At 48.7% G+C, this 25,812-nt stretch overlaps 1 protein-coding gene across 10 annotated transcripts in view; it reads right to left on the minus strand.

The window, feature by feature from the left end:
* LOC102461674 (myosin-IIIb-like) overlaps positions 1-25,812 on the minus strand; it is a 181,584-nt gene that overhangs the window by 55,660 nt on the left and 100,112 nt on the right. For all 10 annotated transcript variants that reach the window (XR_012898732.1, XM_075914719.1, XM_075914716.1 and 7 more), the window contains 4 exons: positions 14,634-14,699; positions 8,386-8,505; positions 2,507-2,592; positions 2,192-2,239 (listed from right to left, as the gene is read on the minus strand). Coding sequence is in view for 9 of the 10 variants with exons in the window: in XM_075914719.1 (XP_075770834.1) it covers positions 2,192-2,239; positions 2,507-2,592; positions 8,386-8,505; positions 14,634-14,699 (320 nt within the window). In the remaining variant the exon portion in view is untranslated. The remainder of the gene's footprint in view (positions 1-2,191; positions 2,240-2,506; positions 2,593-8,385; positions 8,506-14,633; positions 14,700-25,812) is intronic.

Raw genomic sequence — 25,812 nt, forward strand, 5'->3', positions numbered from 1 at the left:
CCCTCCTCCACCCTTCCCCCCCAGTTTTACTAATGTGGCCCCAACTGTGTTTGTGGGAGCAGGGGACATAGTACTGGGGAAGGGTGCTAGTGGGTGTTTCGGCAGGAGACAGGGTGCCAGTGAGGACAGGTTTCTGTGGCTGGGGACAGGGGAGAGGGAACAGGGTGACAGGAGGGGAGAGGGAACAGGGTGTCAGTGGGGACAGGTTTCTGAGACTGGGGAGAGAGAACAGGGGAGCGGGGAGAGAGGAGAGGGAACAGGGGGCTGGGGAGTGGGGAGAGGGAACGGGAGAGGGAACAGGGGAGAGGGGAGAGGGAACAGGGCACTGGGGAGTGAGGAGAGGGAACAGGAGGCTGGGCAGTGGGGAGAAGGGGCTAGTGAGAGCGAACAGAGGGGCAGTGGGGGCAGAGAGTCCCCTGCACCCGCCTCCTCCCAGGATTCTCTCCCCTCTGCCCCCGAGGGAAGCTGGTGCGTGCCTCCTCCGGGGTCGGCGTGTTTCTCCCCCGGAGCAGCCAAACCCCCGTGGGCGCCTGCCCCAGGGCCAAACTCCCCTCCCGCAGCACAGCCAAACCCCCATGGGTGCCTGCCTCGGGGCCAAACCCCCGCGCGCACCTGCCCCAGGGCCAAACTCCAGGGTCAACCCCGGTTCCCGTGATGCAGGGAAACACCTGCGCTCGACTCACCCCTCTTGTGGCACAGGGAAGCTGCTGCACTGCTCCTCCAGGGCCGATGCCCCCTCCCGCAGCGTGCCCAGCACGCTACAGAGCTGTGGGAGGGGAGCAGCCAGCGCACTTCTGGAACCTCCGGACATGGTGCGAAGCTGCAGGCAGGACTTCCATCCACTCCGTGGGAAGCTGGCACTACGCTGGAGGTAGGTAGTGGGGCTTCTCGAGGGTGAGGGGAAAATGGGGGTTGGGGAGGCCCGAATGCCTCACGATCGACTGGTCGAGGTCTCCCGATCGACCAGTTACTCCCGATCGACCAGTTGGTGACCACAGAACTAGAGCATAAGCACAGCCATACTAGGTCAGACCAAAGGTCCATCTAGCCCAGTATCCTGTTTGCTGACAGTGGCCAATACCAGATGACCCAGAGGGAGGGAACACAACAGGCAGTCGTCATGTGATCCCTCTCCTGTCATCTATTCCAGACAAACAGAGGTTAGGGACATCATTCCTACCCATCCTGGCTAATAGCCATTATGGACCTAACCTCCATGAATCTATCTAGCTCTTTTTTGAACCCTGTTAAAGTCCTAGTCTTCACAAGATCCTCTGGCAAGGAGTTCTACGGGTTGACTGTGCGCTGAGTAAAGAAAAGAAAACTAATGTATGGTTTCATTAGGCTGCTGGTAAAAAAGAAAAATCATTTTTCAAGATTAACAAAACAGAATCTCCAGTGTCAAAGTACTCAATGAGGTCCTACACAGCCACATCAAGAGAGGCCTGGGGCTCCAAGAGTCCATCATAAATATCAATGCCATCGCAGCCTAAGGAGTTCTGCATCATGATATCCTAGCAGTATAGGAGAGTTATATCATCTGTACATTGTTTCAGATATTCGGAATAAAGTATATCATTGAACAGTAGAAGGATGCACAAGCAGGATGGATTACACAATAGACATACCCACTGCCATAACAACAAGGAATCCTGTAGCACCTTAAAAACTAACACATTTATTTGGGCAGAAGCTGAAGTAGGTTTTTGCCCACAAAAAGTAGGTTTTTGCCAACAAGGCAACACACACACACACACACACACACACACACACACACACACACACACACACACAAATAAACCACATCATCAATAAAGAACTGGGGGAGATGAGGATTCTGGAAGAGAGACACACTGAACAAAGCTGGTAACCTTCCAATCATCACTTTTCTCCTTCAGCTGGAAGTCTCTCTTCTGTGTGACAAAGTTCCTATTCAAGTCAATATGAATTATTTGGGGGAGAAAAATTCCATACATCACTCTATCAAATGCTTTCTCAAACCCCAAATCACTCTGTTTAGGTATGTACAGTTCCTTCATTGCAGGATCCTTTCCATACTGCTTCCTTCACTTACTCAGTCTGCAACTCCTTCACAAGAGCAACCAAGTTGGTTCAACAAATTTTGCTCTTCAGAAATTTCCTGTGTTGCTCATTACTCATTATTACAGAGGGCAGAGAAGAAAGTTCTTACCTCTCCCGTGTGAGGGGGACATCTGGTTTAATTAAGAGAATTCGATATCTGCAAGAAACAAACCAATTTTTAAAAGGATGAATAAGCCTCTGATGTCCTGAGGTGAACCAATGTCCCCAGTTACAGCACGGATGTCCCAAATCAGTACCTTCCCCATGCCCCACACATACCATACCCACTGTCTTAGGACTTTTTCATACTTTTTAATCAGGTCATTTCATTCATTGTTGATTAGACTGGCATTTCCCTCACCACATTATAGGAATTACTCCCCAACCAATTTTCCCCAAACAACATTTCATGATTTTTACAAACCTTTCTGCAAATTCCTCAAAAGAGGGTCTCCATGCAAAGCCGTTTCGCCGAATACGTATGGTCTCCAGTAATCCATTGTATCTGAGCTGAGGAGGGAGCACAATAAGATTTAAAAAGAGATTAACAGATTTTACAGCCAGAAGGGACCATTATGATGATCTGAGTATAGCTTCCTGAACAGCATAAACCAAAGAAGTTCAAACCAAAATTCCTGTAACCAAACCAATAACTTCTGGTTGACCAAGAGATAACTGTTGTACAAGAGGGAGGAACTGGCTGTGCATCTGAAGGTGAAAGGCAATTGGGGGAAAAGTGAAGATGAAATCATAGATATTGTGGTTTGAAACAAAGGAAGAAGTGAGGGCAGCTGAATAAGGACAAGAGACCAAAAAAGCAGACTTCAACAAATTCAGAAAAGTGGTAGGGGAAGGTCGATGGGAAGAAAATACAAGGGATAAAAGAGTTCAGGCAATCTGGCATTTTCTCAAGGGTACAGTACTAAAGACAGATCTGCAAACTACCCCAAGGTGAAGAAAACATTGGAAGAATAGTAAAGTCAAAATGGCTCCATCAGTGAAGTTATCTATTGAATGAATGAACTGAAAGTCAAAAAAGAATCCGACAAAAATAAAAAACAAGGATAAATTGATAAGGAAGAGTACAAAAGAATAGTTTAAGCATGTAGGAACAAAATCAGGAAGGCTGAAGCACCAAATGAGTTATCCCTAGCAAAGGACATAAAAGGCAATAAGAGATTCTTAAAACAGAGTTGGAGCAAGAGAAAGATGAAGGAAAGTGTAGGTTTTCTACTTAGCCAGGAAGAAGAGCTAAAACAGGGGTTATCAAGGAGACTGATGGGTTCAATCCCTATTTTGCGTCAGTCCTCATTATACAGGTTAATGGTGCCCAGACACTCATCACAATTAATATTAACAACAAATGGAAGGATCACAAGCCAAAACATGGAAAGGAGAGGTTAAAGAATATTTAGAAGAGTCATAAATATTCAGTAGGGATGTTAGCATGTAGTCATATAAATGATAAACTGATAAGCCTGGGCTTATTGGTTAATTACACTCGCATATTCCCCAGACTGCCTATGCATTAGAGGTAGCAAAGGGTGGGACGAGGCAGGAGCCGGTGCCCATGGGGAGCCAGCTTTTAGGCTAACTCTACCTAAGTTAGCTCCCTGCTACCTTTGATAGAGAGGAAGCAGCATAGGTGGTGAGGGGGGCAGGCAGGAGCCAGTACACATGGGAAGCTGGTTTTCATGCTGGATCCCTGTATGTACCAGCTTGGTTCTGTGGGAGGCAGCAGCGCGGGAGAGGGTGGTTAAGGCAGCTTGGCAGGAGCGGATACATGTGGGGAGCCAACTTTAAAGCCAGCTCTCCACACATGCCAGCTCTGCAGAGCCACATGGCACCACAGAGGCAGAGCCACAGAGGCAGTGGGGATGGAGGGGAGGCGGGAACAGGTGCTTGCGGGGAGCTGGCTTAAAAGCTGGCACCTCATGAGCACCGGCTCCCTGCATGTATTGGCTCCCACCAAGCCACCTGCCCCTCCCCCAGCACTGTTGCCTGTGACACAGGAAGCAGTGCGGGGAGCTTTGGGAGCAGGTGGGAACCAGCACGCACAGGAAGCTAGCTTTTAAACTTGCTCCATGTGAGCACTGTCTCCCACCTGACCCCCCCCCATGTATAAACATATTTAGTCCCCATCATTTTATATGTTTAGTTAGGATTGCGTTTTCCAAAGTGTAGTCCATCACCAAGGACAGATGGGTATTGGAAATCATCAAAACTGGGTACTCCATCACCCTTCCTCATCCCTCTACAGGGACCCCTTTCATGAACACCTACTGTGCAAAGATATGAACTATCTTATATCCCTGGGAGCCACAGAACCTATACCAGCAGAGAACAGTGGGAAAGGGCTTTATTCCCAGTATTTTCTCATGCCGAGAAAGACAGGTGGATGGAGACTTATTCTAGACTTAAGGTTACTGAATATTTAAAAACACAAAGATTCAAAATGATTATACTAAGCACCATAATCTCAACATTGGAGAGAGGGGACTGGTTTTCAGGCCTCAACCTCCAAGATACATATTTTCACATATGCATCCATCCATTGCATCAGAAGTTTCTGCTATATACAATAGCACAGGACTATTTTCAAGACAAAGTCCTGCCCTTTGGCCTTTCCACTGTAACCAAGGGTATTTTCCAAATACTGGCTCTAGTAGGGATAGGGTCCAGAGTGACCTGGACAAATTGGAGGATTGGGCCAAAAGAAATATCATGAGGTTGAACAAGGACAAGTGCAGAGTCCTGCCCTTGGGACAGAAGAATTCCAAGCATTGTTACAGGCTGGGAACCGACTAGCTAAGTAGCAGTTCTGCAGAAAAGGACCTGGGGATTACAGTGGATGAGAAGCTGGATATGAGTCAACAGTGTGCCCTTGTAGCCAAGAAGGCTAATGGCATATTAGGGTACATTAGGAGGAGCATTGCCAGCAGATCTGGAGAAGTGATTATTCCCCTTTATTCGGCACTGGTGAGGCCACATCTGGTGTATTGCATCCAATTCTGGGGCCCCTCACTATAGAAAGGATGTGGACACATTAGAGAGGGTCCAGCGGAGGGCAACCAAAATGACTAGGGGGCTGGAGCACATGATCTACAAGGAGAGGCTGAGGGATTTGGGCTTATTTAGTCTGCAGAAGAGAAGAGTGAGGGGGAATTAGATAACAACCTTCAACTACCTGAAGGGAGGTTCAGAGGATGGAGAAAGGGTGTTCCCAGTAGTGACAGATGGCAGAACAAGGAGCATTGGTCTCAAGTTGTAGTGGGGGAAGTCTATGTTGGATATTAGGAAAAACTATTTCACTAGGAAGGTGATGAAGCACTGAAATAGGTAACCTAGGAAAGTGAGTGAATCTCCATCTCTAGAGGTGGTTAAGTCCTGGCTTGACAAAGTCCTGGCTGGGATGATTTAGTTGGGGTTGGCTCTGCTTTGGGCAGGGGCTGGAATCAATGATCTCCTGAAGTCTCTTCCAGCCCTATGATTCTAGTGGCCCATCTACACAGAGAGGGCATAATGATATTCCTATACTTGAGAAACTGCCTGCTGAAAGCACCAATAGTGCAGACAACTATACAGTCCACTCAAGGTACGATTAATAAAATAACGTGGCCCTCAGCTCTGTTCATGGGATGCTCTGCTTTACCTTCTCATATGATGAGAACACAATTGCCCAACAATGAAAATTGTGAATGCTAAAATAATACTACCAATGCTGTACGAGGCCCCAGTTTGGCAAAGGGCCATATTTAGGCTTTAGATTCTTCAAAATAATTTTTTTGAGGAGACTTGCGATTTTTATATGCTAAAGTGGATGTTCTTTAAGTATAAGAGCATATACTGCTTTTTTTATTTTGGTTTAAAATCTGTACTCTTCCAGATTAAAGATGGCTCCGTTTTCACCATCAGAAAATGGAGGAACAGCCTGTGTATTGCTTATTTCCATGGTATAAGAGCCTTCAATTTATCACAACTAGGCTTGGTTTTTTCTTAATGTTGATCTTTTAATCAACTTAATCAACTATTTAACAGACAAAGACAGATATTACAAAGAATATCTGGCTATGATTCACAATTCTAAGTGTCTTTTGGTTTTCTACTTTGAAGACAGCTCATGTTTTGGACTAACAAACTCAAAGTTACGTAAGGCATATACACAGTTAAGATTTCAAGCCATGGAATCTGCTGTCACATAAGGGAGACATGGAAAAGTTCCTTTAGATCTTATTTTCTCCCCTTGTAAATTGAAGTATTGGAACATCTATACCAGTATCTTTTGTTCTTAGAATGTTCCAGCTTCCGAAAGCATGATGGTTTTTACCTCAGTTGTGTCAAAAAGAAATTGTCACTATCTCAAAAATAATGCTTAGCTTTTCCTCAGACCCAAATAACAATCAAATCTGTGGCATTTTTTGCCTTTTTAGCATTGTGCCAAAAAAGAATATTAGGCTATGACTGTTATATTATGTGTACTAGGGGAAGGTGCCCATTGCTCACTACACACGCCAACTCTTGTCTGTGGGGGTAGGCAGGACCGGCTCTCCCCCTGGCCACCAGGGCGGGCCAGCAAATGTGCCAGCCCTGGATTCTCAGCCACCAGGCCTCTGGGAAGGGCAGAAGGGGGGCTGCTCTGCGGCCTCGCCATGGCCCACGCTTCACCCCCACCGCCACCGCCACCAGGGAGGGCTGGGCTGTGGCCACACCAGCCCGGGCTTCTTTTCCCTCTCCTCCCATCTCCAACTCCTGCTGCACCAGCCCAAGTCCTTTCTCCCTCCTCCAGCAGCGCCAACCTAGGCCCCCTTTTCTACCTCCATCTGTGCCAGCCCTGGCCCTTTCTCTCACCCCCGTCCTGCCGCGACCTAACCTTAACTCCCCCCTCTCCCTTCCAAGGCTGCGTCAGGCCCTGCTCTGCCCCCAGCCACCGGGGCGGGGGGAGCTGCTCAGAGGCCTCATATGCTCTGCGCTCTCCTCCAGGCTGCTGTGGGAGCTGGGAGCTGCTCCGAGGCCTTGCACACCCTGTGCTCTCCTCCCAGCTGCCAAGCACAGGAGATGAAGGGAAGCCTGGCGCGGCGTGGCAGCACTAGGGAAAGGGGAAGGAAGGGCTGTGGGATGCCAGAGTATCATCCTCCAGGAAAATCTTTTGTATAGGTATAAGATTACATGCATTATTTGGATGTTGCTGTTTTAGATTGTGGAGAGGAAGTGTATTGCAAAAGGCTTTTCATATGCTACTTAATAAAATGAAATTGTATCCAGTAATGGTCTCATCAATGTATTATACAAAAGAAATAACACCTCCCTAACTTCTGCTCACCAAACCCTGCATGTGCACGTATTCACATCAACCTTCCTAGGCAAGGCATTACAGCTGATGCTCAAGTTCAGTTGGTTATCCACCCAGATCCCAAAGCTGTTTTCCAATCACATCTCCATTTTGTGTAATCTACTTTCCCACCAGTAGCATAACAATGCCTCAGAGGGAATGAACAGAACAACTAATCATCAAGTGACTCATCCTGTCACCCAATTCCAGCCTCTGACAAACAGAGGCTAGGGACCCCATTTCTACCCATCCTGGCTAATAAGTATTGATGGACCTAACCTCCTAACAATGCATTTTGCTGTACCTCAAGACCCAGCTTGTTCCGTATAACTGACCTGAAAACGATTCTCCTCAGAAGAGCTATCACCGCAGCAGGGAAAGTACAATCTGAGGTTGAGACCTTGAATCCTAGGGACACTGCACCCATCTGTGTATCTTACTAAGGATTGGGGGATGGGGGAGTGTGGGAGGGAGAATTTTAGTGCCCTGGGAGGCAGCTCTGTGGTGCTTAGAAAAAAGTAGTAGAGGGAGAGGCTGGAGTACGGATTTTGGTGCCAGTGCTCTGGAGTGTGGTGAATCCTAACCACCCTAAGTTTAAGTAGAGAAAGAGCTATGCCTTCTCTGCTCCTGCCCCCTTCATTGCTGAAAGAGTAAGATTTCAGTGATCATTGACAGGGCTCGACAAATTATACAATCTACTCGCCTGTGGCGAGTAGATTGTAACCCGGAAGAGCCGGGTTTCGGCGATCCGCACATGCGCAGAACGATCGCTGGACAGCGTGGCTGGCAGTTCGGCGAGCCTTGATCATTGAGGTCTTCAAACCCCACCCTTACAAAGGGGTTAGTCTTGCCCAGTCCCAGCTGTGTTCAGCCCCAGCTGTTGTTTCACAGGATGGCTCCTTACTGACAGGATCTGATTGAAGGGCTGCTCTCTGATCCACACTGCCCTGCAAAGGAGACAGTTCCTCACTCACCTGCTCCAGCACCACTTGGCTGTCAATCACACCTGGCTCCTTCCGGCTGTTTGGCTTGATGCAGCGCACAAAGTGTGGGTTAGCAGAGTACATTCGTTCCATCAGTACTGATAGGGAATGCTAGTAAGAAGCAGAGACATGGATTAGCAGCTCAGTATGCCAAATAATTTCCTGATTTGGGGTTCATTATGATAATTTGTAACTCACTCACCCTCCTTTGTGCTAGGACTATAGTAGTGTTAACTGCCCACTTCATTTTGAACGGTCTGTTGCGATGTTTTTAAACCTTATATGTTACAATTTGTAATTAGCTCTGACATTGAATATGTCACCTCTATGACATCTTGAAAGGAAGAAGTTATTCACCCTGTGCAGTAACTATGGTTCTTTGAGATGTGTTCCTCTGTGGATGCTCCACTCAGGTCCTGGTGTGCTACCTCACACTGCTGATCGGAGATTTTGCCTAGTAGTGTTTTCCTGTGCCATGCATGCGCAGTTGCCCTCTCACTCTGTTTTCTTCCATTAGATATACGTGTGGCGTGATCCTCTCTCTGTTCTTTTTCTACCAGAAATCCTATAAAGGACTCCCAGTAGAGGAGAGGAGGGGACCACCCATGGGGACAAATGTCTCAAAAAACCACTGTTAATTCACAGGGTGAATAACTTCTCCTTTGAATGGTGTCCCTGTGGGTGCTCCACTCTGGTGACTAAGTAGCAGTATCTGCCACAGGGTGGTGGCATTGGAGTCATTAATGTGAAGAAGCAAGGACTGCATCTACTAGAGTGGTGGTAGGTATGGATCCTTTCTGTAAGGCATAATGTTACGCAAAAGTATGATGGGAAGACCATGTTGCGGCTCTACAAGGCTACGTCTAAACTACACCCCTGTTGGCAGAGGGATGTAAATTAGACATTTCCAAGGTGCAAATGAAGCAGGCTCAGATCAGCCGCTCTCACAGCTGGGCCACTGTGAGCCGCATGCATGCTCACGGTCCGCACCATTCTGCTCATGGCCCCCAGTGCACTACATCATATCCAGCACGTGCAGGACGGGTCGCACACTGTGTGTCAGCCTGCACGTGCTAGCAGCTGGCTGCTGAGCGCAGGCAGTGGCTTCAGCAGCAGTTCCAGGACCCGGGAATAAGGTGTGTGTGGGGGAGGGAAAGACGCCTGGCTCTGGAGAAGGGGAGGGGAGGAGGATCGGGTGTAGGGGACAGTGTGCATGGCATCCCGGATGCGGCGCAGCGGCTCTGGTTCTGGGACCCGAGTAGAAGGTTGGGGGGGGGAGGGGATTGGGTTACAGCAGGGAGGGGAGTTGTCTGGCTCTGGGGAATGGGAGGGGGAAAGGAGGGGGATTGGGTTGTGCACGGTGTCCTGCCCAGGTCATGCTCAAAGCCAGCCGCTCAGTGTGCGTACCCCAGCACCTGGAGGGAGACACGTGGCTGTAGGGGCGGTGGCTCCAGGACCCGGGAATTAGATTAGAGCAGGGGTAGTGGGATTGGGTTGGAGGGGATGTGTGCCTGGCTTTGGGGAATGGAAGGAGAGGGAGATTGGGGTAGAGCGGAGGGGGGAAGGGGTGCCTGGTTCTGGGGAAGGGGAGGAGAGGGGGATTGGGGTAGAGCAGGCTTCTCTTCCCCTTCCCAGCTGGCACACTTCCTGAAATGCCAAGTCTGTTGCACCACTGGGGACTTTTCCCCCTGCTGCCTGCCTGCACAGGAGAGGATGGGGGAGGGAGTAGGAATCCTGGGACTGTATGCCAGCTCCAACTTCTCAGGAAGCACGCGGCTATTGTGGGGAGCAGAGGAAGAATGCGTGCTTCCTGAGAAGTTGGAGCTGGCATGCAGTCCTGGGACTCCTACACATACACACCCTGTGCAGGCAGGCAGAGGGGGAAAGGAAGTCCCCGGTGGAACGACAGACCGGGCATTTCAGGAAGCAAACCAGCTGTTTAGGGGAGGGGAAAAGCAGCTCATGTGCTTCCTGAGACCTGGAATCCCCAGGTATTGGCCCCAGCTGTGTCTGTCCCCTTCCCCTGGCCAGACCCTCTCCTCCCACGAGTACTCTGCCCCAGCACCCTGTCTGCTGCCCCCACCAGCATAGTTGGGGCCACATTAGTGAGGCTTGGTTTTTTTTGGAGGGGTTGTTATTTTGCCTCTCACTTGTATGGCCCGACTGACTTTTCTGTGGGTCAGTGACCCCTGACTCAAAACAAGTTCCCCATCCCTCTCATAAATAAAGACAACACTGAAACATTTTGTGTTTGACATATTTTATTTAAAAATTAAGCCTGGCCAACAAGCCCCCAATTGGGGCCAAGTCCCCATCTGGCCACAGCGTCATAACATTCCTGCAGCCTCCAGACCCCAAACCTGAGCCTACATTGGAACCCCCTGTTCAGAGCCTCTCACATCCCCAAAATCCTTCACCCCCACATCCCCAGTCTTCTGACACAACACTCCTGCACCATCCACACACTGCAAATCTGTGTCCTGAGCCCATCATATGTCCAGCCTCCCTGTCCAGAGCCCCTCATGTACCCCAGCACAAACTCCTGCACCCTCACAACCACTGGCTTGCATCTTGCTCAGCCCCCCAAACCTCCACTTGAGCCCAACACTCTCCAGCCTGAGCCAGCATCCTCTTCTCTACTTTCTCCTTCACCCAAATTCCCTCCCAGAGTTTGCACCTCTCACCCTTCCCAGTGCTTTTTTTTGTAAGCCACAATAGCAGTGGTGACAGTGTGAAGAGCTGGAGCAAAGTTTTTTTTTTTTGGGGGGGGGGGGGGGGGGGAGGCAGGGCTGCGAAGACCAGGGGAAAAGCTGTTAAACAAGCAAAACAAACAAACAAACAAAAAAGCAGCCGTGGGACGGTGTACCAGAACCTATTTTCCCCCAGTGCGGCCTTTTTTTTTTTTTTTTGGCTCAATAACTTTGCCCTGGCTCTTCATGCTGTCTCCACTGCTACTGTGGCTCTTCATCTGGAATGGGTTGGCCACCCCTGATGTAGAACATAGAGGGTGTGTTGTCTGTGAGGACACAAATGGTTCTGCCCTTTATAAGGGGAAGGAAGTTAGTGCACGATTTGTGGATGGCCCTGAGTTCCAGGATGTTGATATGGAGGTGCATCTCAAGTTGAGACCATCTGCTCTGTACCATTTTCATGCCACAGTGGACACCCTAGCCCAGAAGTGATGCATTGTTCGTGATCACTACTGATGGGTCTGGGCAATAGAAAGGTATGCTGGCTAGCAGATTGCTTGGAGAGGTCCAGCAGTCTAGAGATTGTAGGACTAATGGTGGGAGTGTGAGATGCTTTGCGAGTTTGTGTTGGTTGGAGATATAGATAATTGCAAACCAGGACTGTAAGAAGTGCATATGTAGTCTCATGAATAAATCGACAAAGGTTGTGGCTGCCATGTGTCCCAACATTTGAACACATGTGCGTGATGTGGTGAAGGGAGTATGTTTGACTCCCCTGATAAGGTTGCATAACGTTTGGAATCATTGCAGTGAGGTAGGCTTTGCTGTCACTGCATCTAGGAGTGTCCCAATGATTTCTATCTTTTGGAAAGGCTGTAGGATAGATTTGTGGATATTTATAATGAGGCCCAGTTAGGAGAAGCAATCTCTGGTAGTGTTTGTCATGGCTATTGTTTGTTGACGTGAGGGCCCCTTGATTAGGCACTTGCTGATGCAGGAAAAAATAATGATGCTCTGCCTCCTGAGGAAGGCTTTGATCACAGCTACCATCTTGGAAAATACTTGAGGGGCCATGAACAGGTGTTGGTAGTGTTCTTGTCCTATCACAAACCTGAGAAATCTCCTTTGGGCAGGATGTATGGTTATATGAAAATATGTATCCTGAAGGTCGAGGCTGAGAACCAGTCCCCTTTCTCCAGTGCTGGTACAATAGATGCAAGAGTCACCATTCTGAATTCCGGGGGTGGTATTTTGATTTGTGATGAACCAAGTCCATGACCAATGAATTGGGTGAGGATGTGAGAAGAGAAAATCCATCCCTTTTACTGGGACAAAGTATTTTCTATCCTCTGTCAGGTTGGTGGCGGGGGAAGAGGCTGGTGTCTGCCAGAGTACATCCAATGGCTCCATGAAAGCCTCATGGATGGGTAATGCTATCTTTTGAGGATATCGCTGGTTGGAGTATTTTAAGTAATTTTTATTGTTTGTCTTGTACTTCTTGGAGTGTAATGTTCTGAGACTGAGCCACTCATCTGAATAATTCTTGGAATTGTTTTAGGTCATCTGCCTCATCTGGAATCACAGAGGACTGTGGGGCCAGTGAAGAGCTCTCTGAATTGGATTTGAGGTAAGTTCTCATCATCATGTGCTAGATCTGCCTCGATTACCACCAAAGGAGGGGGACGAGAAGGTGATGAATATGCCATGGTATGTCAAGTGGAGTGCCATGAAGCCACTGATCCCACTGGGGATGATTGATGTGATGAAAATCTATTCTCCTGCCCACTGCCATGTTCAGTTCATAGTAACAATGGTGTGAGAGAGTGAGAAAAAATTTCTACACTTTGTCTATACAACTAGAGTGATGTAATTTACGGGAGCATGGTGAAGGCACTCCCTGTACCAGTGGAGGTGGTGAGCCCGTATGTGGGGCTTTTTGTAAGTGGCACGTCTTGTCAGCTTTAGCCTGCCTGATTTTCAGGAACATGTGCTGGATCAGCGGGAATGGTGGAAATGCATACAGGAGGAGTGCTTCCCACTTTATGCTGAATGCATTCCCCAAGGATCAGAGGCCTATGCCTGCTCGAGCAACAGTATGGACACCTCTTGTTTTTGAGGGTGGCAAATAAGTCTAGCAAGGGAAACCCCCATTTCTGGAATAGATGGTTCAGTATTGTGGAGTCGATTTCCCACTTGCGATTGTGAGAGAAGTCTCCGCTGAAAGGATCTGCCAGGGAATTGTCCTTGCTTGGAAGGTAGGTAGCTGTCAGTGTTATGTTCCTCGGGATACACCACTCCCACAGTTTCACAGCTTCCTGATATAACTGATAAGATCGTGCTCTCCCTTGTCAATTGATGTAATACATTGTTGTAGTGTTGTCCATTAATATTTGGACCATTTTGTTCTGAATTATAGGCTGGAAGTGAACACAGGCATTGCGCACTGCCCTGAGTTCAAGGAAATTTGTGTGTTTGTTGGCCTCATCCCTGTGCCATTGGGCTTGTACTACGTTTGCCCAGGTGAGCTCCCCAGCCTATTAATGAGGTGTCTGTAATGATTGTTAGTGTTATAGATGGTCGCTGGAAGGTACCCTGCTGCACACATTGTGATGCAGTGTCTACCACGTGAGTGTGGACTTTATTTTGTTTGGCATGGCAAGGTGTCTGTTTATATGGTGTATGTGTGGCCTGTACACCGTCCTTAACCAAGCGTGTAACAGTCTGATGTGCAGCTGAGCGTGTGGTACTACAAACATGGCTGCCGCCATGTGCCCTAGTAGTTGCAGGCATTGTCTTGCCATTATGGATGGACTAGTTTGTGCTATAGCCACTAGGTCCTTGATAGCTGAGAAGCTGTGCTGCACTTTTGTGCAGTTCAAGTGTGCTCCTATGAACTCTATGCTCTGGATTGGGGTGAGGTTTATCTGTAGGCACAGAGAGTAGAACAGCGCTCTGGTGGTTGCTACTGCCTGTTCTGTGTCACATGCCGTGGTGCCCTTAATTAAGCAGTCTTTGAGGTATGGAAATATGGTGATGCCCCCTTTCCTTAGGTGGGCTGCCATCACTGCCAGAATTTTTTTAGAAGACCCTTGGGGCTGTAGAGAGCCTGAAGGGCAACACTTTGTATTGGAAGTGTAGGTCTCTTATTGTAAACCTCAGGAACTATCTGTGGGACGGATGTATTGTGATTTGAAAGTATGCATCCCGGAGGTTGAGGGTGGACAGTCAATCTCCCTTCTCCAAGGCAGGAATGATGGTGGCTAGGGTTACCATCCTGAACCCTTGATAATGAACAAACCGAATAATTAGACCTTCCTGGATCTTTGATCCTGAACAGTTCAGTGGTGCCAGCCTGGGCTGTGACAGTGGGAGGTCCTGCCGAGCAGTACAAACTAAAACTTACCCCTTATTACTGTCTGGAATTGTAGCTCGTAGAAATCCCTTATCCATGTGCCAGGAGTTCTATTGTATATGCTTGGGTGCACTGGGGCTATTTTGGCAGTCCCTTGCATGTTACTAAAAAAGTATAGCAAAACACGAATACTTTACCCGGAATTGAGCACCCACTGACTGTTTCCGTGTGCTGTTGAAGTTATCTGCTGCTCCTGGCAAAACCTGAAACCAAACCCAAACATGTGTATCACACACTCCAACATAATTCTCCAGAGCTCCCAGTGCTGTCTTTATCCAAAGAATAGGTTCACAGAGCATTTGGGAAAAAAGACAAGAGAATGGATTTCAAAGGAGGAAAAGGTGAGTATGCACTTGCCAGTGAGACAAGCAGGAAAGCCGAGTGCCACAAAAGGAGAAAGAGTTGTAGGACTTGAGATTTGTCCAACATGCAGGACTGCTAATCCCCATTCTCTTTCCCCTTTAACTGTAGACATTTCAGATGGGAGAATCATGCTACCAGGACCAGGCTGCCCGGGTGACAGAAGAGCCATTGGGAGGGGGAGGCTAGGGAGCTATAGCCCTGCTGAAGTTTAACCCCCTGAATTTCATACCTGAGGCATGTTAAAGCCCATACCCTAGCCTTAGATGCCGCTCGCAACTGCAACAGAGCTTGGGCTACTCCCAGATTTGCCTTTGGGGCAAGGAGTTTGTTTATAAAAAGAGGGAGGCAGGGAGACTATGATAACAAAAGACTTGTCATTCAAATAACTGAAGAATTGTTAGATGATCATGAAAACACGGCCAGGTACTTCTTGTAAAAGGTAGGAAACAAAGGGTAGAAATAAATAGTGGTGTGCTCCAAGTGTCTGTACTGGGACCAGCACTGTTCAACTTATTCAAAACTGATCTTGAATTCAATGTTGATAAATGCAGAGTAACGCACATGGAAAAACATAATTCCAACTGTACATACAGAATGATGGGGTCTAAATTAGCTATCTTGTCTTAGGGACTCCGACTCCGGAGTCCCTAAGACAGTTCGACGCTGCTTGCAGCCTCGCTCTGGCAACTCCTGCGACGGCGCCGATGCCAAACTGTAGCAGCCCTGCTGTTCCTTTGGATCCATCGACGACGTGGAGAGGGGGGACCCGCTACGTGGGCAATAGCCTGTTCCTCCATATTACATCGCCCTGGCTAGTATCCGACTACCAACATATCTCGCAACCCTGGAGAGGACACTCCAGCCTCGCTAGCGCTACTAGCGCGGAAACAACACGGGGAGCAACAGTTTACCGGTTATAAGCCACAGCTCAATTGGCGTAGAGCATGGCGCCAGGGGTTGTTCCCGACGGTGGGAGGGATCTTCGGGTCTCACTGGGCAGTTACCGCCCGCCTCAAGCTGGGCAGCCCCCAGACAGTCAGGTACTGCCCCGCCACAGTCTGCTTTCCTCACTGGGTGCATGGGGATTAGGAATATTCCGAACGGCAGGCTGCAACCATCGCACCAGGCAACAAAACACTGAGAAAGAGACCACCTCTTAAACTGGGATGTTGGAATGTCCGTACAATGTTGACGGGCCTCTCCGAAGACGTTCGGGACATTGACGACCTACGAAAGACAGCAGTCATCAACAACGAACTTCTGAGGCTGAACGTAGACATCGCCGCCCTACAGGAAACACGACTGGCAGACTCAGGCATTCTGAAAGAAAAAGACTACACCTTCTACTGGCAGGGAAAGGCCCCAGACGAGCCCAGACAGCATGGCGTAGCTTTCGCGGTGAAAAATAGCCTACTGAGTATGGTAGAACCAGGCAGTAATGGCTCAGAACGACTCCTCACCCTTCGTCTCAACACCACCACGGGCCCTATCACCCTCGTCAGCGTATACGCCCCAACTCTGAACGCAACATTGGAAACTAAAGACCGGTTCTATGAGAACCTAACATCTGTCATCAACAGCATCCCCGACAAGGAACAACTCATCCTTCTGGGTGACTTCAATGCCAGAGTAGGTGCGGACAATGACTCATGGCCTTCGTGCCTTGGAAAATTTGGCGTCGGCAAAATGAACGAGAACGGCCAACGCCTGCTCGAGCTCTGCGCTTTCTACAACCTGTGCATCACCAACTCATACTTTCAGACCAAGCCCCAGCATAAGGTCTCCTGGCGACATCCGCGCTCGAAACACTGGCACCAGTTGGACCTTATATTAGTTCGCCGCTCAGCTATCAATTGCATCCTGCACGTACGCTCTTATCATAGCGCTGACTGCGAACAGACCACTCCTTAGTGTGCTGCAAGATCAGGCTGAACCCGAAGAGGTTTTATCGTTCAAGGAAACAAGGAAATCCTCGCATCGACGTCAGCAAGATGTCGCAGCCTGACCTGACGCAGAAATTCGCAGAAGCGCTTGAGAAGGAACTTGACGCCACACAGACAGGAGACTCTGCCATGGGAAAGTGGGAAACACTGCGGAACATAATGCACTGCACTGCCCTGGCAACCTTTGGAAAGAGGACCACAAAGACGCACGACTGGTTTGAAGCAAAGTCCTCTGTGATGATTCCAGTCATAGAAGCCAAGCGCGCCGCCCTGGCAGAATACAAGCGGTCACCAAGCCAGAGGAACCTACAAATTCTCAGGGCTACTAGGAGCAAGGCTCAACAGGTTGCCAGACACTGTGCGAATGAATATTGGCAGCAGCTCAGCAACGACATCCAGAAAGCAGCCATATCAGGGAACACAAGAGGCATGTACGACGGCATCAAGAAAGCGCTGGGCCCTACCAAGAGCAAAACAGCACCCCTCAAGTCATCTACTGGAGAAATAATCTCCGACAAGCAACAACAGTTGGGGAGATGGGTGGAACACTACTCTGACCTCTACTCCAGACGGAATACGGTGACCTCCGCAGCATTAGATGCCATTGAATGCCTGCCAATAATGGAAGAACTTGATGCAGAGCCAACAGTAGAAGAGCTCAGCAAGGCTGTTGATAAACTGGCCTCAAGAAAAGCCCCCGGCAGCGACGGGATTCCTCCAGACCTGCTGAAACAGTGCAAGTGTTCCCTACTGCACCCTCTTCACAAAGTGCTCTGTCAGTGCTGGAAAGAAGGAGCCGTACCGCAGGATATGCGGGATGCTAAGATCGTCACCCTCTACAAGAATAAGGGCGAGAGAAGTGATTGCAACAACTACAGAGGCATCTCCCTTCTTAGCATCGTAGGCAAAGTATTTGCTAAGGTCATCTTGACCCGACTGCAGAAGCTGGCTGAACGTGTCTACCCGGAGTCACAGTGTGGTTTCCGCGCAGAACGGTCAACCGTAGACATGATTTTCTCCCTACGACAACTCCAGGAGAAGTGTAGAGAACAGCAGATGCCCCTGTACGTCTCCTTCATTGATCTCACCAAAGCCTTTGACCTGGTCAGCAGAGACGGACTCTTCAAAATCCTTCACAAGATCGGCTGCCCACCAAAACTGCAGAGTTTGATTGAATCCTTCCACACAGACATGAAGGGAACAGTGCAGTTTAACGGCAGTTGCTCCGAGCCTTTCAGCATCAGCAGCGGCGTCAAGCAAGGCTGCGTTCTTGCCCCCACATTGTTTGGGATCTTCTTTGCCCTGCTCCTTAAGCATGCCTTCGGCTCAGCAACGGAAGGAATCTACCTCCGCACCAGATCGGACGGCAAGCTATTCAATCTCTCTCGCCTCAAAGCCAAGACGAAGATACGCGAGACGCTGATCAGGGACATGATATTTGCCGACGACGCAGCAGTCGTCACACACACCCAGGAAGAACTACAGTCGCTGATGAGCCGTTTTTCCATGGCCTGCAAAGACTTTGGGCTGACTATCAGTTTGAAAAAAACAAACGTCCTAAGCCAGGACACTGTCACTCCACCAGCCATCACAGTAGACGACTACCAGCTTGACGTCGTCCACCAGTTCACGTACTTGGGCTCCACCATCACCGATAATCTCTCCCTTGACGCTGAGCTCGACAAGAGGATCGGGAAGGCAGCCTCTACTTTAGCCCGCCTGACAACCCGAGTGTGGACCAACCCCAGGCTGACAACCGCAACAAAGATGGCAGTGTACAACGCCTGCGTCATCAGCACCCTGCTGTACGGGAGCGAGACATGGACCACATACGCGAGACAAGAGCGGAGACTGAACGCCTTCCATCTACGAGGTCTGCGCCGCATCCTGGGTATTACCTGGCAAGACAAAGTCTCCAACTTCGAAGTTCTGACTCGAGCCGGCCTCCCCAGCATGTACACCATGCTCCGACAACGTCGCCTGCGTTGGCTTGGCCATGTACGCCGCATGGAGGATGGGAGGATCCCAAAGGACATCCTCTACGGGGAACTGGCATCTGGGAAGAGAACCACAGGGCGCCCGAACCTGCGATTTAAAGATGTCGTGAAGAGGGACATGAAAGCCATCGACATAAACACGCAGTCCTGGGAAGACCTCGCAGCAGACCGCCCAAAGTGGAGGGGCACCCTGACCACACAGCTCAAGTCAGGCGAAACGAACATGATGCGTGCATCAGAAGAAAAGCGAGCCCGCAGGAAGTTACGCAACAACAACAGCCAGGGAACCACCTATAGCTGCGACTTCTGCGGCAAAGAATGCCTGTCCCGGATTGGCCTTTTCAGCCACCAACGACGCTGTCCCCGACGCTGTCCCAGACAATTCGACACGAACCAAGACGAGAACTAGGATACGTCATCCATGGTCAACTGACCGACGGAGGCCAACAAAATTAGCTATTACCACTCCAGAAAGAGATCTTAGAATCATTATGGATAGTTCCCTGAAAAACATCTGCTCAATATACAGTGGCAGTCTAAAAAGATAACATAATATTGCTAATCCTTAACTCAATTTTTGTTTTCTGGAAAATAAAATTAAAATGATCATGTTTTATTTAAATCATTGCTCTGGGGTGGAGCTGGGGATGAGGGGTTCGGTATCCAGCCTGCCCCAGGGAGAGAGAACTATCCCAACCCTTTCTCAACACAGGGGCATGGGGCCAGGTGAGAAGCACCTCTTCATGGCTGCTGAAGTTCCAGTGGGCAGAGCCAGGGGAAAGGTGGATGTCACCCAGCTAGAACAGTACAAGTTAGGCTGGGTGGAGTTCACGGAAGGACCACCCATCCCCCAGCAGCAGTAACTCTGGGTTGGGTGCTATGGCTGGAGGGGAAACATCCCTTTCTCTGGCCCTAGCATGCTCTGGGGGGATATTGGCTGGGCGTGGTGGTGAGGCACCCCTTCTCCTGGCACCAGTATAGAGCTGCCATGGTCAGGGGGGTGAAGCACAACCCCCTGTTGGCCCAGAACAAAGCTGCTGTGACAGCTCTGTGCTGGGGCTGGCAGGCAGAGGTAGCACTCTGCACTCCAGCCCTGAGCCCTGTAGTAAGTTGAGGGTTTATAACAAAATCAGCAGGCCTGAAATCTAGTGAGCAAGACTTTGGTCCAGTGAAACTGCAGGCAGGAAAGAGGCTTGACTAAAGAGAAATAGTACAAGCAGGGTCAAGCATGAAGACTGAAAAACAAACAAACAAACAATAAAAACACCATACCACGCTATTAGCCAAGATAGGTAGGAATGGTGTCCCTAGCCTCTGTTTATGGGTGACAGGAGAGGGATCACATGTGGATTACTTCTTGTGTTCCCTCCCTCTGGGGCATCTGGTATTGGCCACTGTCAACAAATAGGATACTGGGCTAGATGGACCTTTGGTCTGACCCAGTATGGCCGTTCTTATGACAATGGACTAACTAAGCGCTCTGAATTTCTAGCACCCCCTCCCCCCCAACCCCTGGGTCAGTCAACAATCACCCTTTGGGGTAAATTTTTATACACAGATACAAACAAGTTACACATCATTCCTGACATATCAGGTTGCCACCCTCTATTGCCTAGTTACTGCCCCTTACCTCGCAGAAGGAGGGTTTACTTATTATCCATCATGCTATCAACTTAGATCTGGTACTGAACCTAGGGTTGGTATGTAAGTTGTTTGTTGGGAGATGTATTGGTAGTGTGGAAGGAAACATTTCCCATTACATACATACATACATACAACAATGGCTAACAATTATCTCTTAGTTCCTCCCAGATGCTACTTTATCTTCAAGGTTCTCACTGGAGTCAGCATTCCATCCGTATTTCCGTATAGAGGTGAGAGGCAAAGGCAGTGCTTCTTACAGTTCTCGTGCTGTCAGGCTACAGACTTAGCCTGACTCTTGATCTGCTAGGGTACGTCTAAACTACATGCCTCCGTTGACGGAGGCATGTAGATTTGTGTATTCGAAAAAGGGAAATGAAGCCGCAATTAAAATAATCGCAGCTTCATTTAAATTTACATGGCTGCCGCGCTGAGCCGACAAACACAAACAGGTTTCCCCCAGTACCAACGTGCATGCGCACCCCCCCCCCCCTTCTTTATCTGGAACCCGGCGAAGGAGCATGACTTATAGGGTTTTGGGGTTTGTTTTTTTTGTGATTCCAAAGTAGAGGGGAGGAAGGGAGGGTAGTGGAGCACCCTGAGGGATGCTCATCTCGTAGAATGAGAGTTACAGGAAAGTGAGTAACCTCCTCTTCTTCTTCTTCTTCTTCGAGAGGCATCCCTGGGGGTGCTCCATATTAGGTGACTACAAGCAATACATGTTATGGAGGTAGGGACTTCGGATCAGGTAAGTATGCTGTCTGCAAAACAGCTTTTGCTAGTCTAGCATGCAAGAGAGATCCCGAAGCAAGTGAATAATGTTTTGCGAAGGTATGATCCGATGACCATGTTGCAGCTGCATATAAGTCCTCCAGTAGAACGTTCCTCAAGTAGGCTACCGAGGTGGACATCGCTCTTGTAGAGCATGCTTGAATTGAAGTAGGTGGAGGCAAGTCATTAAGCGAATAGCATGTGGTGATGCAGCCAGAGATCCAATGAGATAATCTTTGTGATGATATTTTCTTCCCCATGGTATGGTTTGCAATGGAAACGAACAACTGTGGGGAGGATCTGAATGGCTTTGTTCTGTGGATGTAGAAGGAGAGAGCAATTTTGACATCCAGAGTGTGCATCTGTGCTTCCAAGGCATTGGCACGAGGCTTTGGGAAAAACACAGGTAAGTGTACTGTCTGGTTGATGTGGAAGGCTGAACAGACGTTAGGCAAGAACTTGGGGTGTGGAGCTTCCAGATCGCAGGCCCTGGTTCTCATGGGGGACTTTAATCACCCTGACATCTGTTGGGAAACCAATACGGCAGTACACAGGCAATCCAGGAAGTTTTTGGAGAATGTCGGGGATAACTTCTTGGTACAAGTGCTGAAGGATCCGACCAGGGGCTGTGCACAGCTTGACCTTCTCCTCACAAACAGGGAGGAACTAATAGGGGACGTAGAGGTGGGTGACAACCTGGGAAGCAGTGATCATGAGATGGTAGATTTCAGGATCCTGACCAAAGGAAGAAAAGAGAGTAGTAAAATACACACCTTGGACTTCAAAAAAGCAGATTTTGACTCCCTCTGAGATCTGATGGGCAGAATCCCCTGGGATGTTAACATGAAGGGGAAAGGAGTCCAGGACAGCTGGCAGTATTTTAAAGAAGCCTTATTGAAGGCACAGAAAGAAACCATCCCGACACGTAGAAACAGAGGCAAACCTGGTAGGAGACCGGATTGGCTTACAGGGGAAATCCTTGGTGAACTTAAGCACAAAAAGGAAGCTTACAGAAAGCGGAAACTTGGACAAATGACTAGGGAGGAGTTTAAATGTATAGTTCAAGAATGCCGGGGGGTTATCAGGAAGGCGAAAGCGCAAATGGAGTTACGACTGGCTAAGGATGTGAAGGATAACAAGAAAGGTTTCTACAGGCATGTCAACAAGAAGAAGGTGATCAGAGAGGGTGTGCAGTCCCTAATGGATGAAGGAGGTAACCTAGTGACAGAGGATGTGGGGAAAGCTGAAGTACTCAATGCTTTCTTTGCCTCTGTATTCACGGACAAGGTCGGCTCCTGGACTTCTGTGCTAAGTGATGCAAGATGGGAAGAAGATGGACAGCCCGTGGTGGGTAAAGAACAGGTTAGGAACTATTTAGAAAAGCTAAACGTACACAAATCCATGGGTCCGGACTTAATACACTCGAGGGTACTGAGGAAGTTGGCAAATGTCATTGTGGAGCCTTTGGCCATTATCTTTGAAAAGTCGTGGAGATCGGGAGAAATCCCGGATGATTGGAAAAAGGCAAATGTAGTGCCCATCTTCAAAAAAGGGAAGAAGGACGATCCAGGGAACTATAGGCCGGTCAGTCTTACCTCGGATCCCGGAAAAATCATGGAAGGGATCCTAAAGGAATCCATTTTGAGACACTTGGATGAGAGGAAAGTGATCAGGAATAGTCAGCATGGATTCACAAAGGGCAAGTCGTGCCTGACCAATCTGATTAGCTTCTATGATGAGGTAACTGGCTCGGTGGACATGGGAAAGTCAGTGGATGTTATATACCTTGACTTTAGCAAGGCTTTTGATACGGTCTCCCACAATATTCTTGCCAGCAAGTTAAGGGAATGTGGATTGGATAAATGGACGGTAAGATGGATAGAAAGATGGCTAGAAGGCCGGGCCCAGCGGGTAGTGATCAACGGTTCGATGTCAGGATGGCGGTCGGTTTCTAGTGGAGTGCCCCAAGGTCCGGTTCTAGGACCGGTTTTGTTCAATATCTTTATTAATGACCTGGATGAGGTGATAGATTGCACCCTCAGCAAGTTTGCAGATGACGCTAAGCTGGGGGGAGAGGTAGATACGCTTAAGGGCAGAGATAGGATCCAGAGTGACTTAGACAAATTGGAGGATTGGGCCACTAGAAATCTCATGAGATTCAACAAAGACAAGTGTAGAGTCCTGCACTTGGGACGGAAGAATCCCAAGCATAGATACAGGCTGGGGACCAACCAGTTAAGTAGTAGTTCTGCAGAAAAGGACCTGGGGGTTACAGTGGATGAGAAGCTAGATATGAGTCAACAGTGTGCCCTTGTAGCCAAGAAGGCTAATGGCCTATTAGGATGCATTAAGAGGAGCATTGCCAGCAGATCCAGAGATGTCATTATTCCCCTTTATTCGGCTTTGGTGAGGCCACATCTGGAGTATTGTGTCCAGTTCTGGGCCCCCCACTACAAAAAGGATGCGGAAGCATTGGAGAGGGTCCAGCGGAGGGCAACCAAAATGATTAGGGGGCTGGAGCATATGACCTACGAGGAGAGGCTGAGGGACTTGGGTCTGTTTAGTCTGCAGAAGCGAAGAGTGAGGGGGGATTTGATAGCAGCCTTCAACTTCCTGAAGGGAGGTTCCAAAGAGGATGGAGAGAGGCTGTTCTCAGTAGTGACAGATGGCAGAACAAGGAGCAATGGTCTCAAGTTGTGGTGGGAGAGGTCCAGATTGGATATTAGGAAAAACTATTTTACTAGAAGGGTAGTGAAGCATTGGAATGGGTTACCTAGGGAAGTAGTGGAGTCTCCATCCCTAGAGGTATTTAAGTCTCGGCTTGACAAAGCCCTGGCCGGGTTGATTTAGATGGGATTGGTCCTGCCTAGAGCGGGGGGCTGGACTTGACGACCTTCTGGGGTCTCTTCCAGTTCTATGATTCTATGATAAGGGGATGGTTGGATGAAATAACATGATCTTGGTAACTAATTGACCATTCATTATCAGTTGGAAATAGGTCAATGGAGGGATGATAGGAGTTGCTATAGGGAACTTTCTGGGTGTCTGGCTGGTGAGTCTTGCCCACATGCTCAGGGTTTAGCTGATCGCCATATTTGGGGTCGGGAAGGAATTTTCCTCCAGGGTAGATTGGCAGAGGCCCTGGAGGTTTTTCGCCTTCCTCTGTAGCATTGGGCACAGATCACAGCTGAAGGACTCTCTGAATGTTGGGTCCTTCAAAGTATTTGAATGCTTCAATATCTTTGATATAGGTGAGAGGATTATTCTAAGAGGGGTGGTTGAGATTCTGTGGCCCTCACTGTGCAGGGGGTCAGACTAGATGATCATAATGGTCCCTTCTGACCTTAAAGTCTATGTATCTATGAATCTATGACATATGGACACCCTGTCTTAGAGAAATATGGTAAAGGGTGGATCAGACATGAGCGTGGCCAGTTCGTTTACCCTACGCACTGAGGTAATTGCCACTAGGAAAGCTGTTTTTAATGTTAAGTGGTGTAAGGAGCATGTGGACATTGGTTCGAACGGCGGTTTTGTTAGCGTTGTTAATACTAGATGCAGGCTCCATGGTTCTCAGAGGGGTGAAATGTCAGGGTACAAAGCCTGTAGACCCTTCAGAAACCATTCGGTTGTTGGATGTACAAATAGCACGGTGTCATCCACTGGTGCATGGAATGTTGTTATTGCTGCCAAGTGCACTCTAATTGAGGCCAGTGAGAGCTGAGACTGTTGTAGGTGCAATAAGTATTCCAAAATTACAGGGAGTGGGGCGTTCTGCAGATATATATTTCTATCACTCGCCCAGTGTGAAAAACGGGTCCATTTATTGATATATGTTTTCCTTGTTGCAGGAGCTCTGCTGTGCAGGAGGACCTCACAGACTTGTTGGGAGCACTGAAGATCTATGCTAGTGAACCATCGAGGTGCCACACTTTCAGATGGAGCATTGGGAATTGAGGGTGAGGTGTCTTGATTTGCAGATGATGTAGGATGTCCAGAACACTTAGTAGCATGATTGGATGACTTTGTGTCATTCTGAGTAATAGGGGAAACCATGGTTGACGAGGCCAACATGGTGCTAAAAAGGATGATCTTTGCTTTGTCCCTCCGTATCTTTATGACGACTCTGTTGAGGAGGGGAAATGGGGGGGGGGGGAGATGCATAAAGCAGGGGTGCGTTCCATGTTAGAGTCAGAGCATCCCCTAGGGATTGTTTCCCCATACCCACTCTGGAGCACTACATTATGCATTTTCTGTTGGCTCTTGTGGCAAACAGATCTATGTAGGAGTAGCCCTATTTATTGAATATATTCAGCAGGATTGTGTAATCGAGTTCATAGAATCATAGAACTGGAAGAGACCTCAGAAGGTCATCAAGTCCAGCCCCCTGCTCTAAGCAGGACCAATTCCAACTCAATCAACCCGGCCAGGGCTTTGTCAAGCCGAGGCTTAAACACCTCTAGGGATGGAGACTCCACTACTTCCCTAGGGAACCCATTCCAGTGCTTCACCACCCTCCTAGTGAAATAGTTTTTCCTAATATCCAACCTGGACCTCTCCCACCACAACTTGAGACCATTGCTCCTTGTTCTGCCATCTGT

Source organism: Pelodiscus sinensis, unplaced genomic scaffold, assembly GCF_049634645.1.
Source record: "Pelodiscus sinensis isolate JC-2024 unplaced genomic scaffold, ASM4963464v1 ctg72, whole genome shotgun sequence".
Lineage (NCBI taxonomy): Eukaryota > Metazoa > Chordata > Testudines > Trionychidae > Pelodiscus > Pelodiscus sinensis.